The sequence below is a fragment of the Odocoileus virginianus genome, unplaced genomic scaffold (assembly GCF_023699985.2).
Source record: "Odocoileus virginianus isolate 20LAN1187 ecotype Illinois unplaced genomic scaffold, Ovbor_1.2 Unplaced_Contig_22, whole genome shotgun sequence".
Taxonomy (NCBI): domain Eukaryota; kingdom Metazoa; phylum Chordata; class Mammalia; order Artiodactyla; family Cervidae; genus Odocoileus; species Odocoileus virginianus.
In genome coordinates, this window is record NW_027224339.1 from 367,028 (window position 1) to 383,540 (window position 16,513).

Below are 16,513 nucleotides of genomic sequence, written 5' to 3' on the forward strand. Positions count from 1 at the left end.
AGAATGTTGACTTATCGACCAATGGAGAGTATGCCTTGCCTGAGAAATGACAGATTGCTGGCCACTGACAGGTGGCCTGGAGGCTTTAGCTGCTGTGAGTACCTGCTCTGGGGGAATAAACTGCCTGATCCTGGCATGAATGGGGAGGAACCTGAGAGAATTACGGAGTGACCAGCTGACAGTGGAGAGTGTAGCCCACACGACAGGGCTACATTCGATGGTGACAATGACAGCCTGTCCTGACATAATCACAGCCAGCCGGAGGGCCCAGCTGGCTTCCTGGGCGGTGGTGAGATGATTTCCCCCAGGGAATTCGGGGCTGCTCCCAGGGCCAGGGTAGATGGAGAGCCTGGCTACTGGAAAGACTGATGGTGTGATGAAGGGACAGTCTAAGGGAATGACAGGCTGGCTGACAGCAGCATAGCTGTTGTCAACGCCGTTTGTCTGCCTCCGGGGCCTCGCAGCTGGCCTGAAAGCAAGAATGGATCCTGCTACTGACAGACTGACAGCGTGAATGGCGGGCGGGGGTCTGATGAGACAGTGGTAGCGGTGATGGATTTCAGTCGGGTGACTGCCCGAGCAGCTGTATGCGGCGGTAGTCCACCTGGGGAGTCACGGTCTGCTTGGGGTTAAAATATGGTGACGGACTGACTGACGGAGGTAATTGGGGGTCTGACAGGACGGAGAATCCCCTCTCGCGGCTGGCTGACAACGTGATTGGCTGACAGCGTGACAGACAGACCGGCATGCGGGCAGGGCCTCCGGCAACCTCAGCCGCCCTTGCTGCCACTGCCGCTGCCGCCCCCCAAGACGCACTCTCGCAAAACACTGGCGAGCACCCGCCTTCGGGACCGAGCCGGGTGGCTGGGAGGGGTCCGGTCACGGCTCGCCGGTTGGTCCGCGCAGGCGCTGCTCGCTGCGAGGCGCGGCCAATAGGCTGCGCGTTCTCGGCCACGCCCGCGCGAGCTCTCTTCTCGCGAGGCCGGTTAGGCCCGAATGTCGTTAGCCGTGGGGAAAGATGGCGGAAAATTTAAAAGGTGAAGCAGTGGCGGCAGCGATGCGGGCCCGCTGGCAGGCTGGGTGGGCTGGAGGGGTGGTGTCGCGGACTCGGGGCCCCCGGCGTCCGAGGCCACCAGGCCGGGAGCCGGAAGGTCGGTGCCAGAAGGCTGGGGCTCGAGGCGCGCGGGCCTGGCGCGCGGGGCTGGGCGGGGCTGAGGGGAGGGGGCGCGTGCCTTGGAACGCGGCGGGCGCGGGGCTAAGTGGGGACGCGAGAGGGGGGCGCGCGCCGCATATTGCGATCGGACGGCGCGCGCACGCGCGGGGGCTTGTTGAGGGAGGCCGCGCCCGCGCGCGGGAAAATTGGCCGCCGGTGACCGTTACCCTCTTGGTGTCCACGCGAGACGCCGGAAGGGGAGGGGAGGGAAGGGGACGGACCTCCTTTTCAGAGTTGGGGGACAGGGGATTCTTCAGGGGGAGGATATCTGCTCGCAGCGTGATGGGGGAAGGATTTGCGGCAGAGAGAACTCCCCCAGGAAGAGGGGAAAAGGGCTTTCCTAATGGGAGAGCTGGGCTCCCTCATGCGCAGGCAAAGAGGGGTGACTCAGTGTGTTGGGGAAGGTGGGCCCCTCTGGATGAGGGAAGCTGCGGGGAGGATGGGTTCCACAGGTGTGAGGGGGAGCTCTGAGGGTAGGAGAGTCCACCTGTGGTCAGTGCGGAGACAGCAGTATATGTGAGTTGGGATCACATTAGTTGGGGCTTCAAATGCAAGTTTGCAAGGGAGAGGCATCATAGGGAAAGGAAGGCGTGGGTACAGGCAGAGTCTCCACTAGGCCTGTCTAAGAGGAGGGGTGGAAATGCACACGTAATAATTTTGCAAAGCTCTTGTACATTTGTAGGTTGACATCTAGAGTATTTCACCATGAGTTTCGGGTTTTGTAATGGAAGGTAGAAAATATTAAACATTTTAAAAAGATGAAACAGGATGAGGACTGGCTGATTACATTTGGAACAAGGGTTTTGTAGGATGAGGACTGATTACATTTGGAACAAGGGTTTTGTGAAATGATTTCATAAAATGGCTTCTAAAGCATAGCAATCAAGAACATGCCTTGAACCAAAAGAAGTCTTTTAAATTAAAAAATCTGTCCTGAAAAATTGTGGTAGCCCTCCCCACCCTCCACTAACCTATTTGTTCTGTTTGTTCTTGAATTCAGAGCACACTCCTTTGGGCGAGCTTTACCCTTCACAGAAATATGAATGAGACGAAATCAAAATGCAGCCTGAAAAAATATATCTTATGGATTTAAGGCACCCACATGAATCATTTGGGGACGATTCCTATAATCTAATAATACCACTCCACAATCTCTTATTCTTAATTCCAAAATCTAAAAAGCCCTGAAAGCTTAAATTTGGTGTCATTCAGTGGCAAAATTAGGCTATCACTGCCACTATCTTTCATCTTTCTCTTATTCAGTGTGAAAATTCACTTTTTCTGCAGAACTATTAATGTGTTTGATTATGGCTTGATGCCCTTGACCACACTAGGGCTGTGTTAGGGAATGTAGGGGATATACCTAGAACTACACTTGTAAAATCCCCCAAAAGGAATTTGGATTCTAAAACATCTGGCACCAGGAGTTACGGATGAGATTGTGGACCAGTCTTTCCAGTTAATGCCTTTGTCTGGTGCCCTGGAGGCTTTAATTCCATCCCTACCCACCCACCATGGGACAGTGCACCCTACTGAGATGGGGATTTTCTCTTTCTTTTGCAAAGTGGGGAGAATGACAGTTAGGTCCTGAACTCCTAGGAGGTTTGCAGGCAGTTTAAAGAATGATATAGAGGGAGCTGGAAGCTCCGGAGGAGGGGTGGGGAATAGATTCCTTTAGGACGATCCGATCCATGCAGCAGAAACCACTTAGAAGTCTGCTGCTCCGGGGTAAGCCGTGGACAGTGGGCACTGGGGTAGATGGGAGTGGCACATCTTTGTTGTAGAAGGGTCTTAGCATTGGGAAGGCCTGTGGATTAAATTTCACTGACTCTGAGGTAGTCCTTTGGAAGTCCCAGGGATGATTTGGGGTCCTCTTTGACCCCTGGCCTCACCAGGATGCCCAGCAATAGTTCTTCCTGGCCCTCTTTGTTCTAGGCTGCAGTGTGTGTTGCAAATCTTCTTGGAATCAGCTACAGGACCTGTGCCGCCTGGCCAAGCTCTCCTGTCCTGCCCTTGGCGTCTCCAAGAGGAACCTCTATGACTTTGAAGTCGAGTACCTGTGCGATTACAAAAAGATCCGCGTGAGTCTGGGGTGACTGTGGCCAGGGCAGAGGTGACTCAAGGAAGCTGGCTTCCTGCCCCCCTCCTCCCCCATTACCCACATCTGTTTCCAAAAGCAGTTTTCTCCTCTGATCTTAAAAACGTAGGATTAGTAGGCCCTCTTATCATCTCCATTTTACAGGTGGGAAAACCAAGTGGCTTTCCGAGAAGGGCAAGAGCCAGAAAGAATCCCTAAATAAATCTCTCCTCCCACCTCCCTCTGAATACAAACCAATTGCAAAGATTGAGATGCTGAGCCCAGGAGTGGAGATAATGATAGCTAATGGTTTTGATGATGATGGACAGGGAAGTCTGGCATGCTGCAGTCCATGGGGTCACAAAGAGTCTGACAGGATTGAGGGACTGAACTGAACTGAATGGTTTTGAGCACTTTGTGTGCCAGGCACTTTCTTTTAGAAACTAGTTTAAAAAAAAAAGAAACTAGTTTAATCCCACCGGCAACATTGTAAAATAGCAACTGTTACTGTTGCCGGAGTAGATAATGGCCGGACAGTTAAGAGAACAGCCTGGAGCCAGCATGCTTCAGTTCACATCCAGGCTGTGTAACCCTGGAAAACTTACCCCAATTCTCTGTACTTCATTTTCCTCATCTATAAAATGGGGATAATTAGAAGTATCTACCTTATATAGAGTTGTGAGGGTTAAATTAGCTAATAATACATATAAGTTGCTTAGAACAGTACCTTCTACATAATGAATGCTAGACAAATATCTGCTCTTTTTTTCTTATTCACAGGATGAGGAAACTGAGGCCCAGTGAGGTTAAATAACTGCCTGAGTTTAAGTCTGCACTACTAGGGAGGGGCAGATTCAGGATGTGTACTCAACGTGTTTAGTTGTAGAATCTGTGTAGTTAAACTCTATCCCGTAGTGCCTCTCAGTAAGAAAAGATCCTTCTGGCTGCTGTGTGGAGAATAGACCTAGGGGTGAGGGTGGAAGCAGAGGGACAAGTGAGGAGGCTGCTGCTGCACTCCAGGCGAGCAATGAGGGTGGTGACAGAGATTTGAAGTGTAGGATTCTGGGTGTAGCTTGAAGGATTTCCTGAGGGTGGATGTGGGGAGTGTGAGAAAAAGGAGTCAAAGATGACTCTGAGAGGTGAGGCTGAACAGCTAGCAGGAGGGAATAGGTTTGGGAGATAAAATTAAAAGTTGGATTTAGACAGATAGTAAGGGGAAGAGAGGGATTTGAACTTAGTGAGCCTCACTCTGAGAGCCCATGTTTTTTAATCACTGCAAAGAGTCATTCTAGGAAAGGAGCAGTTTGGGTGTTGCCCACAGGCGTTGGGATGGAAGTGCCACAAGAGCTGGCCCAAGGGTCTCATCTGTCACTTACAGTGCCCCCACCCCTTCTCCACGCCCCCCCACCAGGAACAGGAGTATTACCTGGTAAAATGGCGTGGGTATCCAGACTCCGAGAGCACCTGGGAACCACGACAGAATCTCAAGTGTGTGCGCATTCTCAAGCAGTTCCACAAGGACTTGGAAAGGGAGCTGCTCCGGCGGCACCACCGGTCGAAGCCACCCCGGCACCTGGACCCAAGCCTGGCCAACTACCTGGTGCAGAAGGCCAAGCAGAGGCGGGCATTGCAGCGCTGGGAGCAGGAGCTCAATGCCAAGCGTAGCCACCTGGGACGCATCACCGTGGAGAACGAAGTAGACCTGGATGGCCCCCCACGGGCCTTCGTGTACATCAACGAGTACCGTGTTGGTGAGGGCATCACCCTCAACCAGGTGGCTGTGGGCTGTGAGTGCCAGGACTGTCTGTGGGCACCAGCCGGAGGCTGCTGCCCTGGGGCATCACTGCACAAGTTTGCCTACAATGACCAGGGCCAGGTGCGCCTGCGAGCCGGGCTGCCCATCTACGAGTGCAACTCCCGCTGCCGCTGTGGCTATGACTGCCCTAACCGCGTGGTACAGAAGGGCATCCGCTACGACCTCTGCATCTTCCGCACGGATGATGGACGTGGCTGGGGTGTCCGCACGTTGGAGAAGATCCGCAAGAACAGTTTCGTCATGGAGTACGTGGGAGAGGTAGGGAGATAGGGCTGGGTGGGTGTGTATGGCTCTCCCCACTGTGTGTTCCCACCCTGAGTGCCTGCCTCTCCCCGCTGTATGCCCAAAGCTCTCCTGCTTTCCCTGGGGGAAAGGTTGAGGGGGTAACCTGAGTGTGAGAGGGACATCCTGGCAGGGGCACATATTCCACACTGGTAGTTAAAGGCACGTTGAAATACCTTCAAACCGGGTTGACTTCATAAGGGTACCTAGCAAAGAGGTAAGCGGGAACTGAGATCCAGGCAGCATTCCTTTTAACAGGCCACGTGGTCTGCACAGGATTGCATCATCTGAAAAGGCACTTCCTCTTCTCATTTCTTGAGGGTCCAGCTTATCACCAGGCAGTGTCTGCCCAGGAGCACTTTTTTTTTTTTAAAACTAATCTGCACAAAAGGAACAGAGTCTGCCTTGGGCGGGAAGCAGGGCCAAGGTTGGCTACCTCCCCCTCTAGCCACTGCAGGGACACTGGGGCAAAACTGATGCTGTGTTAGGCAGGCTCTCTGCATGCCAGACAACATCTTAGGGGCTTCACATGTTCTCAATCCATTTGCTCCTGTAACTGTCTACGTGGGCATTTGGGTGGTATCCTTCCACCCAAATGGCATGGCCGCCTAGGTTCTTTCCCTCTTGTGCCTTTACCGTGTCTTAGAGCTGCCTCTGATCCTCAGTGTTGCCTGGTGGGTGGGCTGAGGGGGGCAGAAGGGGAGGTCTCTAATTGGCTGGGCCAGGATGCGGTGCATATCGTGTCTGCCCACACCTATTGGCTGGAACCGAGTCATGGGCCTTACTTCAGTTCAAAGGCAGCTGCGAAGCATGATTCAGCCATATGCCCAAGTGGAAAACAAAAGGGGGTTGGGTGAATAACTAGCAGGTGTCTGCAACAGCAAGTTCTGAAGTGGGTTGCGGTGGGCATTTGGGGTGAGACAGTTGTTTGTTACATAGGACCGTCTCATGCATTGGGGAACATTTAACATCCCTGGACCATGACCATTTAAATCCATGAGTGTACCTTGTCACAGGGACAGCCCCAGACACCTCTGTATTTCTGTGGGTCTCTTAGGGGTGTGATACAGCTGGGAGGTGACAGCATTGGCTATAGTGATAACAGTGATGAAAAGGAGAGGCTCCTGTTCTGAGGAACTATGTGTGTGTGCTTAATTGCTTCAGTCGTTTCTGACTCTTTTTGACCCTATGAACTGCAGCCTGCCAGGCTCCTCTGTCCACGGCATTCTCCAGGCAAGAATACTGGAGTGGGTTTCCATGCCGCTCCTCCAGAGAGTCTTCCTGACCCAGGGATTGAAGCCATGTCTTAACATCTGCATTGGCAGGTGGTTTTTTTTTTTTTTTTTAATGACTAGCACCACCTGGGAAGCCCTGGGGAACTATAGAGAGGGTCATAGCCCCAGGGGGTGGGGGGAACAGAAGCTGTCTAGAGACTGAGCAGTCCACACTGCAGAGGACCCTGACAGTCTGAACAAAGAGATATCCACACCTCAGACATTCCTGGGGGTCGGGTGGAGTAAATGTCCAAGTGTCGAAGGACTTGACAGTCTAGAGGAAGGAGGAGGTGGCCACAGCTCAGAGGGTTCCTGATAGTCTGTAGGAAGAGGTGTCTATGTCCCAGCGCGACCCAAGGAAGAGGGCAAGCTCTCCAAAGGACCCTGGCAGTCCGAGTTAAGAAGTATGCATGCTCACGCTGCCCTGACAGTCAGGAAATTGAAGTGTCCTCACCCCAGTGGGATAGTGACAGTCAAGAAGCTCAGGTGTACACCAAAGAGGCTCTGACAGCCTGGAGGAAGTGTCCACACCCTCAGAGCCTTGACACTCCAGTAGAGATATTCAGGTCTTAGAGGGAGAGCAACAGTGTGGAAGAGATGTCACACCCCAGAGGGGTCGTAGCCATGCAGGGGAGGAGGTATCCATACCCACAGGACTCAGCGGTCCTAAGGAAGTCCAGAACAGGGGTGTACCTAGCTTCACTGCACTGGCCGTCTCTGGAGGAGTTGTCAGCAGCACAGGAAGATGCTGACAGGCGAGGAGGGGGAACAGTCTTCAGCTCATTGGCACCCCAAGGGCCCACAAGCCTGACTCTTTTCACACCATTCTTCCTTAGCGTCCTTACTCCTCCATGCTATAAACATGGCAGTTACTGGGGACCCTCTCATTCCCTATCCCCACTCTTCCCACATTCTCTTCAAGATATTTCTTGGCTTCCCTCCTGCCACATTCAGTGACTTCCAGGCCCACCTCTGACATCCTTAGACCTATGGGGCCTCCTGATGGCAGCACAGGCCCCCAAACATGGCCAGGTCCAAAACCATCCCCCTGCATCCCACTCTGACAAGGCAGCATGGCAGAGGGCTCAAGAGGAGTCTGGGTGCCTGAGGCTGAATCCCAGCTCCACCACTCATCAGCAGTCACTTAATATGTTTGTCTTAGTCTCCTAATCTGTGTAACGGGAATGATAATAGCACCCACCGCATAGACTTGTTCCAAGAACTAAAGTGAGTTATGATGTGCGAGGCATTTGGAGTTCAGTACACAGTAAGTCTTCAAACAACGTTAGCCATTATAGTCCAAAATTCATGGAGAAGGAAATGGCAACCCACTCGAGTATTCTTGCCTGGAAAAGTCCATGGACAGAGGAGACTGGCAGGCTGCAGTCCATGGAGTTACATGACTGAGCATGTGTGTGACATGCTCACATTACGTGTTACATGACAAGGGTGGAGGGAGATGGATCAGTAGCAATAAAGTGGTAGAACTAAAAGACAAACAAAAAAAACAAACAAAATTCAGAACATCCAAAATGCCCAGAAATCAAAAATTTCTGTAGCCTACCTGTCTGCAAAAGTCAACCAGACCAGATATATGCCTATTTGTAGTGTGTTTACCCCACTTGGTGTGCATATTCGTCATTTTGCAGAAATATTAACTTACTTGATTGTGTGGTGCTGGCCTCCTGGGTGTTACATAATCGGGGGCATACCCCTGACCCCCTCCACTCTGGAACCCAGTTCACTCTCCACCTCTGCTCTGTCAGTCCCCACACCAGCTGTGCTTCCACGTTCATCGAAACATCACCACCCTAGCCCACCAGAGAACATAGCCTAGTTTATCCATTCTGAAACATGCACTTTCTTCATGTTTTTTTCAACTCTGAAATGAAGGTGAACCTCACTTTAATTAGTTTAATTAAATGATGGCATATTATCATTTAATTAGCAGAAGATTTTCTTTTCTTGGGAAAGGGCACACAAAAAAGGGAGCCTGTTAGATTTTGACAAGCTACAGTACTCAGCCACTCCTAACACGAAAACAAACAGAAACCCCTTTCACATATCTGAACTTGTTGGATTCTTAAAACAGCCCATGTCAAGTTGGAATTATTGTGCTCTCCATTCTACAGATGAGAAAACTGAGGCATAGAGAAGTAACGTGCTCAGAGTCACCATGCTAGTAAAGTGGGCCCAAATGTCTAAAACTGGTGTCCTGCCAGACCTGGTGGAGTGTTGTGGTTTGGGTTTGTTTGTTTGTTTGTTTGATTTGGCTGAGAAAACAGGCACAGGGAGAGAACATTCAGGATCCCATATCCGGGAGGGGGCAGAGCAGCAACGGGCTTCTGAGTCTTCTGGTTCCCATTCCCATCAAAATCCTTTCCTGGCTGCCAGCTTCTAGCCCATCTATCTTCCCCAGTCACCCTGGTAGGGAGCAGGGACATGGACTGTTTCAGTCTCAAGTTTTCGGGGTGGACCAACCCTTACAGAGTGGGGCTGAAAAGAAGCGAGAAGGAACCATTTGTGCCCTGCGGGGTCTGCAGTGTGACTCACTCATGGGGAGACTGAGGGAGCAAGTAGGGGAAGAACAGACAGGAAAACAGAAACTGGGGAGGAGGTGGGCATTCCGTCTGGCTGGGGAGGGACCCAAAGGGAAAAACCAGCCCAGGCACTACCTGGTCTGCTTGTGAGCCCAGGAGAGGCTGCCCTTTGATCCCAGGCTTCTAGAGGCGGTGGTGGGTGGGGAGCGGGAGCTTCAGGAAGGCTGCACAGATAAGTGACATCTGTGGGAGCTGACATCAGAAGGAAGAGTGTGTTCCCTGGGAGGTGGAGGGAGGCTGACCTTGATGTACTCCTACTCAAAGTGCTTCTGTGACTCCTGTTTTGTCCCACAGGAGAGAGTCCCCACTCTTCAATCTGGTCAAAGCCCTTTTGTGATCTGCAGTTCCCTTTAGATGGTATCTCTCTTTTCCACTGCCCCTCAAGCTCTAAGCACTAACTAGACTGTGATCCATTAAGGCTAGACCGGGCCTGGTCCCTGTACTCTCCCGCCAATGACCCCCGAGGGCCAGGACCAGCCTGGTCCTGTGTCTCCCCAACCCAACTGTGACTCCTGAGTACTGGGACCAGGCACAGGGTAGGCCCCATGAAAATCCACTGAATGAATGAGTGAACAAACAAAAATTGGGATGGGGAAACCAGGTTCCTCAAGGAATGGAGCTGGAGTATGGGGCAGTGAGCAGCATGGCCCAAGGGATAAGCCTGCGTCTTCTAAGGGGGCTGTTGATCAGCCTTCAGCAGGGAGCAGAGGCTGGAGGTGATGATGGAGGGGGCAGGGAGGAGGCTAGAGAAAACAGAGGTTGGTCACAGGCTGGCTTGAGAATGAGCAAGAAAGGAGGGTGGGGTGGGTCTCAGGCTTATGTCCAGTGTGGAAGGAGGGTAGTGGTGGGCGGTGGTCTCTGACTGAGGGAGAGGAAAGGAAGATGGGATGTGGCAAAAAGAGAGTACCTGAGCTGCCTTTAGAACCAATGCTGGACAGAGGTCAGGGCTCCGAGCTAGAGAGCGGAATACGCGACAGGTGTCTGCTGCAGGTCAGCCGCGTACTGCGCTGACACCTGTGGCTGATAGGCAGCAAGAACCCAGGAGTGGAGAATGAGGCTGACCCTGGTCTAGGGGAACCCAGGCTGAGGAAGGGGAAGTCTCGGCTACTGGTGGGACCTCACCCAGAGGCAGCATGTTCGGGGATTACCAGAAGGCTGTGGTTGGCCAGGAAGAGGGGACACGAGGGATAGAGAGGAGGGGTGGTGTGTGGCGGGGGTTGGGGTGGGGAGTCTGTCGCCAGCACTTGGGAGGCAAGGACCGGCTGGGCTAGGATAGTGGTCCAGTTACTAGGACAGGTGGGGACCCAGCTGGGGAGGAGGATATGCTTCTTGCTGTCTTAAATACCAGCTGTTGGCAGTGCACAATGTTAGACCTCAGTGAGGTGGTCTGTGTGTGTGTGTGTGTGTGTGTGTGTGTGTGTGTGTGTGTGTCTGTGTGTGTGTGTGTGTGCTATCAGACTCTCTGGGGTCTTGGCCTTTTTTCTGGACCCGGGACCTTTGCATTAAGATTCTGTGTGTCTAACTCTGCCTCTGGCTCTGGCATCTGAGTCTCTCTCTCATTCATTCAGTCTCCCTTTCCCCCAGGCCTCTCTTGCTCACTATGTGCTTTTTGCTGTCTGCACTGCCCTGCATAGGCTTCCCAGGTGGAACAGTGGTAAAGAATTCACCTGCCAGTACAGGAATCATAAGAGACATGGGTTTGATTCCTGGGTTGGGAAGACCTGGAGAAGGGAATGGCAACCCACTCCAGTATTCTTGCCTGGAGAATCCCATGGACAGAGGAGTCTAGCGGGCTACAGTTCATGGGGTTGCAAAGAGTTGGATACGACTGAGAACACAGTGCACACACACCGACCTGCACTGGCTTGATTCTCTTGTGCTGGGTCTTTCAGTGCCTCAGGCTCTCTTGCCCTGGATCAGCCTCTCACTCCCACTCTCCCCGCCCCTCTCTGTTCAGCCCTGGGTCTTTTTCTTCCTCACCTTTGATGTAGGTCTCTCACTAAGGGGGTTTCTCTCTCACTCCTGGACCTTGTGGCCGGCCTCCACCTACCATCGAGAGACTCACCATACTCTCCAGAGGCCTGAGAAGGGCTGGTAGCCCTTGTGTGTTGCTGCTGAGCCAGCCACAGGGGTGCGTCTTTGCTCCCTTGTTCTCCTCCAGGGGGCCAGGTTGGGGGTCAGGAGCTGTGCTGGCTTTCCTGAACCTTCTGGGCCAACCTCCCTCCCCTATGGCCTTCTCCCCAGATCATTACCTCAGAGGAGGCAGAGCGGCGGGGCCAGATCTATGACCGCCAGGGTGCCACCTACCTCTTCGACCTGGACTACGTGGAGGATGTGTACACTGTGGACGCCGCCTATTACGGCAACATCTCCCACTTTGTCAACCACAGTGTGGGTACCTGCAGGTGGGCAGGGGGTTGGGAGGAGCAGGCTGGGGCCCCTCCTCACCCTCCTTCCGTTTTTTGTTTGTTTTTTTTTTTGCCCAGTGTGACCCCAACCTCCAGGTGTACAACGTCTTCATAGACAACCTTGATGAGCGGCTGCCCCGCATTGCTTTCTTTGCCACCAGAACCATCCGGGCAGGCGAGGAGCTCACCTTTGATTACAACATGCAAGGTGGGGGTGGCAGGGGAGTGGGGGCAGGGACACACAATGGCATGGGACATGAGGACCCCTCCCCAAGGAGCTTTAAGATGCTCTTCCTCACTCCCAGTCTCCTATCTGGACTCCTGGATTCATGCCTACCCTTTGGGGATCCCTTCATTCTTAACCACTGGACCCCAAGCCTGAGACCCTCATACCAACTTCTCCTAAGGCTCCTGGGGGAGGATGTTTGGCTCAAGAGTTGAGACACTCCTCCTGATTGCAATCTTGTCTGAATTTCCCCAGTCCCCCAACCTTCACTGCTCCTAACCCCCTTTGACCTTCCTCATTCCAAGCCTCTGGACACCCTTGAGGCCTCCAGCCAGTCCCTTTCTTGACAAACTAGCCACCTCTGAGACACTCGAGGGGAATCTTTGGCAGGAGAGTTCAGATGCCCCTCTGGATGCCCAGGTGACCCTCCATTCCTGACCTCTGTCTGACACAACCCTCTCAGCCACCCCTGACAGCTCCCTGCCTCCTCCGAGAACCCTCACTCCCTGGCCATCTTCCTAACACCTGAACACCCCTCTAGTGGAAGCCCTGGCCCCTGCCTGAAACCACCAACCCCATGACCCGCTACCTGACTCACATCTCAGACCTGCTCCCCACCCCTCAGACCCCTGGGTCCTATGGTAAAAAGGGCAGCGGGACCCCTCCATCTTGGCCTTCTGTCTAACAAGTACCTCCCTCCGGCTGTGACTCCACAGTGGACCCCGTGGACATGGAGAGCACACGCATGGACTCCAACTTTGGTCTGGCTGGGCTCCCCGGCTCTCCCAAGAAGCGGGTCCGCATTGAATGCAAGTGTGGGACTGAATCCTGCCGCAAATACCTCTTCTAGCCCCATGAAGTCTGAGGCCAGACTGACCAGGGGGGCCTGAAAAGCTGCCCACCCCACCCACCCACTGCTGCCCTCCTGTTGAAGAATGACTGCCAGGGCCTCCTGCCTGCCTCCGCCTGCCCCCTGCTCAGGGCTGCATGGCCATGGGGAGGACGGACTCCAGGAGTCCCCTCTCCCTGTCCCAGCCCCATCCATGGGTTGCACTTACAAACCCCTGCCCACCTTCAGAAGTGATTTTTCAACACCAGGACTTTCTGTAGTTGGGATTCATGGCCTAGCAAGGTGGTCCGAGGGCTGAGCCCCAGCCCATACCCAAAGTGGAGACATTTGTTTTTGCACCTGCTTCTGGCCAGAGCTTGAAGGGTCTGCTGCAGGCCCTCTCCCTACTGCCCCAAGGGTGTGAGGAAGCACTCCCAGGACAGGCTGACCCCAGAGCCCAGGATTCCCAGCCCATTCGCCCCCCCCCCACCACAGAAATGTGCTAGTGAAAGGGGGGGGGGTGTCTTCAAGGGCTGCAGGCTGTGGCTGGGTCCTGCTCGTGCTTGCATGCTGGCTGGTGTTGGCCTGACAGCTGTAGGCTCTCCTTTTCAGAGCTGTGCCTCTGAGAAGCAGACACCCACATGCCACTAGAGGAGAGTGGATGCCCATGGCCTGTTGGCCAGTGAGAGGCAGCCCAGATTTTGCCTGTCCTTAAGGTGGGCAACCCACTCCAGTATTCTCGCCTGGAAAATCCCATGGACGGAGGAACCTGGTAGGCTGTAGTCCATGGGGTCGCAAAGATTCGGACACGACTGAGCAACTTCACTAAGGTGAGCTGGGACTCAGCTCTGCCTTTGCAACAGCTCGAAGGTGCCCAGGGCTCTGGAGCTCAAAGGATGCTGGAAGCCCTTAACCTGCAGTGTGAGGACTGCTGATAGCACCCAGAGCTGGACCTGAGACCCAGCTAGGCTGTAGACAGCACTTAGACAAAACGTGCATGGATGGGGTGCTGAGGAGGTGCCAGGCACTGGGCTGAGCACCTGGTCCACGTGGATCGTCTCAGGGAAGCCTTGAAAACTATGGAGGTGGATCCCAGGAAAGGGCCCGTGTGGCAGAAGGCAAAGCGCAGACCAAGAATGGGGTGGGGCTGGCTTACCCACCAGGGTGTGGCGAGGTGAGGGGAAGCCCCTGCCGCCTCCTAACCCCCCAGCCCTTTGCACTCACCTTGGGTCCTCTGGTCTCAGTTCCCTGCCCACAAATGTATAAAAGGTGAAGGCGCTGATGGCTGCCTCATCCCTTGCTTCCCCTGTGAGGTCTTCTCTAGAAAGCCTTCCTTCCCTGACTACCTGTGCACAGTGTCCCCACGTGAGACTGTGTGCCCTGCCAGCAGATGCCAGATCTGTGTGTCTGTTTTTGTGTCCGTCTGTGTGTCTGTGCTCCCCACCCCCAGACTGACCTTCAGGCTTGGACTGAATCTGATTCTCCTCTTGTATATCCCCTTGGCCTTCCCAGTCTGGGAATGGGCGTCAATAAAACAGGTTATTGACTGAAAAAACCAAGGTGTGGGGATTGAAGACCTTGTGTAGGTGAGGGTTGGGGAGATGAGAGGCTGGGAGCAGGGGTGCCCAGGAATGCAGTCCTCCAACCTCAGCCATTTAACATTCTCTGCAGTGCACCACTTGCACCATCGTCTGCATACATGCTGACCTAAAATAAGCTGGCTTTATACTTAAATGTTATCATACACTGAACAAGCAAACTAAATCCATTGCTGTTGAAATGGACAAACCATCATCACTGGCCATACATATGACACAATTCTAGCTGGATCCTCCATGCTTTTCAAACTTTTGAGCCTGAAGCCTGCCTACTACATTCAAAGAGAAAAGTCTGTATGTGCTGGGGGAAGCTTTTCTGCAAATATTTATTGAGCACCTATATGTGCCAGGGTATAAAACAGAAGAAAGAGATGGTGTTTCAAGTATACATACTTGTCTTCATCATCCTTCAACCTGAATGTGAACCCATGCCCTTTGGTTCTGCTCAGAGACCACACATGCTGTGACACAGATACCCAAATATTTCAGAGACCTTGCACACAGGCCACAGGATCCTGAACAGCTCAGAGATCTTGGCACCTAAGCACGGGCCTCCAAACAGCTCATAGACCTTATACCCTGGACATTGACCCTGGACCTCAGGGACCTCACACCTTGGGACACATCTCCCTACAGCTCTGCAATCCCACCTGGACACGAACCCGATATAACCCATGCTGCACTGAAACTAGGGGACACAAGACTTCCAAAGAACCCTGAGGCTACAAATGCTGCATCCAATTTGTGGGATAGAGATTCATAAACATCTCAGAGACCTCACAACCTGTGATACTGTTCCCCAATATTCGGAGCCTTCACCCCTGATCATTGAATCCCAAACTGCCCAGAGACCTCACAGCCTCAGATAGACCCCTGCACCCCAAACAGCAGAGCTCTGAAACCCTGGACATGGACCACCCAAACACCCAAGAGAACATAGATCCCTAACTGGTTATAAAACCTCATACTTTAGACACAGACCCCTGAGTTACTGAGACACCCTGGAACACAGAGCACTAAACATTCCAGAGGCCTTGTTCCCTAGAATACAGTGCCACAAACAACTCAGACTCATGTCTTGGACACAGACTCCAAAGAACTCAGAGATTCCATGGCCCAGAAACAGACCCTGTTCAGAAAATTCTGACCCTGGGAAACAGATCTATACACAGTTCAGAGACCCCACAACTTCCGACACAGACCTCTAAACAGTTCAGAGTCAGGGCATCCTAGGAAAGACTGAAGCATTTCAGAGACCTCATGCTTTAGAGCTCACATACCCAAAGAGCTCAGAGATCTGGAAGTCTGACTTCAGATCCCCACAAAACTCATAGACTTCACAACCAAGGATAAAGACCCAGCAACTTCTCAGAGAACTTCCAAACTGGGATAAAGATGGGCAAACAGTTCAGAGACCTCATATCCCAAACATGATGGTAGGGCACACCAAAACCACATCTGCTGAGACACAGGCACTAAACCAGCTCAGCAACCTCGCACTCAACAGATTCCTGTTCAGACATGTCACGAATTGGACAGAGATTTCCCCCCAAACAGCTCAGAGCCTTCAACACTGAGACACGTCTGCAAACAGCTCAAAGGCCTCATGTTCTAGTTCACAGAAGAGCTCAGAGACCTGAAAATCTGGACACGGATCCTCTACAGCTTCTAGACTTCATGTCCTGTGATACAGACCCAAAAAACTCCAAGGCCACACGTTCTGGACACAGACCCCAAACAGCTTAGAAACCTCACACCCTAGGCTAACATCCCCAACAAAAAAACACAGACTGCCAAATGATTGAGAAATAGCACACCCTGGACTCAGACCTCAAAAGCACTCAGGGAACTTGCACTTTGTACTTGTATCCAGGAAGACTTCAGACACCTGACCCTCATGGACATAGATCACCAAACAGCCCAGAAACCTCACGTTCTGGGCAAAGTCAGCCCCACATGGCAGAGAAACCTCAGAACTGGGACACGGACCCACAACAGCTTGCAGACCTTGCATCAGAGAACTTCTATCCTGGGAGACAAACACAAAAACGGCTCAGACACAGCACATCCTGGCTCCCTATGCCCACAAACAAGCAACTCACATTGTGGGACAAAAACCCTCAGACTTTATTAACTTCACGCCCTGGAAAGCAGACCTGCAAACAGGCCAGAGACCTCACATATCAGATA

The 16,513-nt window shown here is 52.8% G+C and overlaps 1 protein-coding gene and 1 long non-coding RNA gene across 3 annotated transcripts in view; one reads left to right on the forward strand and one right to left on the reverse strand.

Moving 5' to 3' along the window:
* LOC139034056 (uncharacterized) overlaps nt 1-16,513 on the reverse strand; it is an 89,661-nt gene that overhangs the window by 46,222 nt on the left and 26,926 nt on the right. The window contains exon 3 of one of the 2 annotated variants that reach the window (XR_011486526.1): nt 1,866-3,270. The exons of the other annotated variant lie outside the window; for it this stretch is intronic. This is a non-coding gene — a long non-coding RNA (uncharacterized lncRNA). Of the gene's footprint in view, nt 1-1,865; nt 3,271-16,513 lie in introns of those variants that run through there. 2 annotated transcript variants of the gene reach the window in all.
* SUV39H1 (SUV39H1 histone lysine methyltransferase) lies at nt 931-14,280 on the forward strand. Its single transcript, XM_020901232.2, has 6 exons — nt 931-1,037; nt 3,149-3,294; nt 4,702-5,364; nt 11,507-11,653; nt 11,749-11,878; nt 12,613-14,280. Exons 1-6 carry the CDS (start codon nt 1,019-1,021, stop codon nt 12,744-12,746), a joined length of 1,239 nt encoding a protein of 412 aa, XP_020756891.1. The 5' UTR covers nt 931-1,018; the 3' UTR covers nt 12,747-14,280.

What these genes read in the sequence shown, in the direction of transcription:
- SUV39H1 (XM_020901232.2), top strand. An exon ending in GCGATTACAAAAAGATCCGC is followed by an intron (nt 3,295 to 4,701) that starts GTGAGTCTGGGG and finishes CCCCCCCACCAG; the next exon opens with GAACAGGAGTATTACCTGGT. An exon ending in CTTTGATTACAACATGCAAG is followed by an intron (nt 11,879 to 12,612) that starts GTGGGGGTGGCA and finishes GTGACTCCACAG; the next exon opens with TGGACCCCGTGGACATGGAG.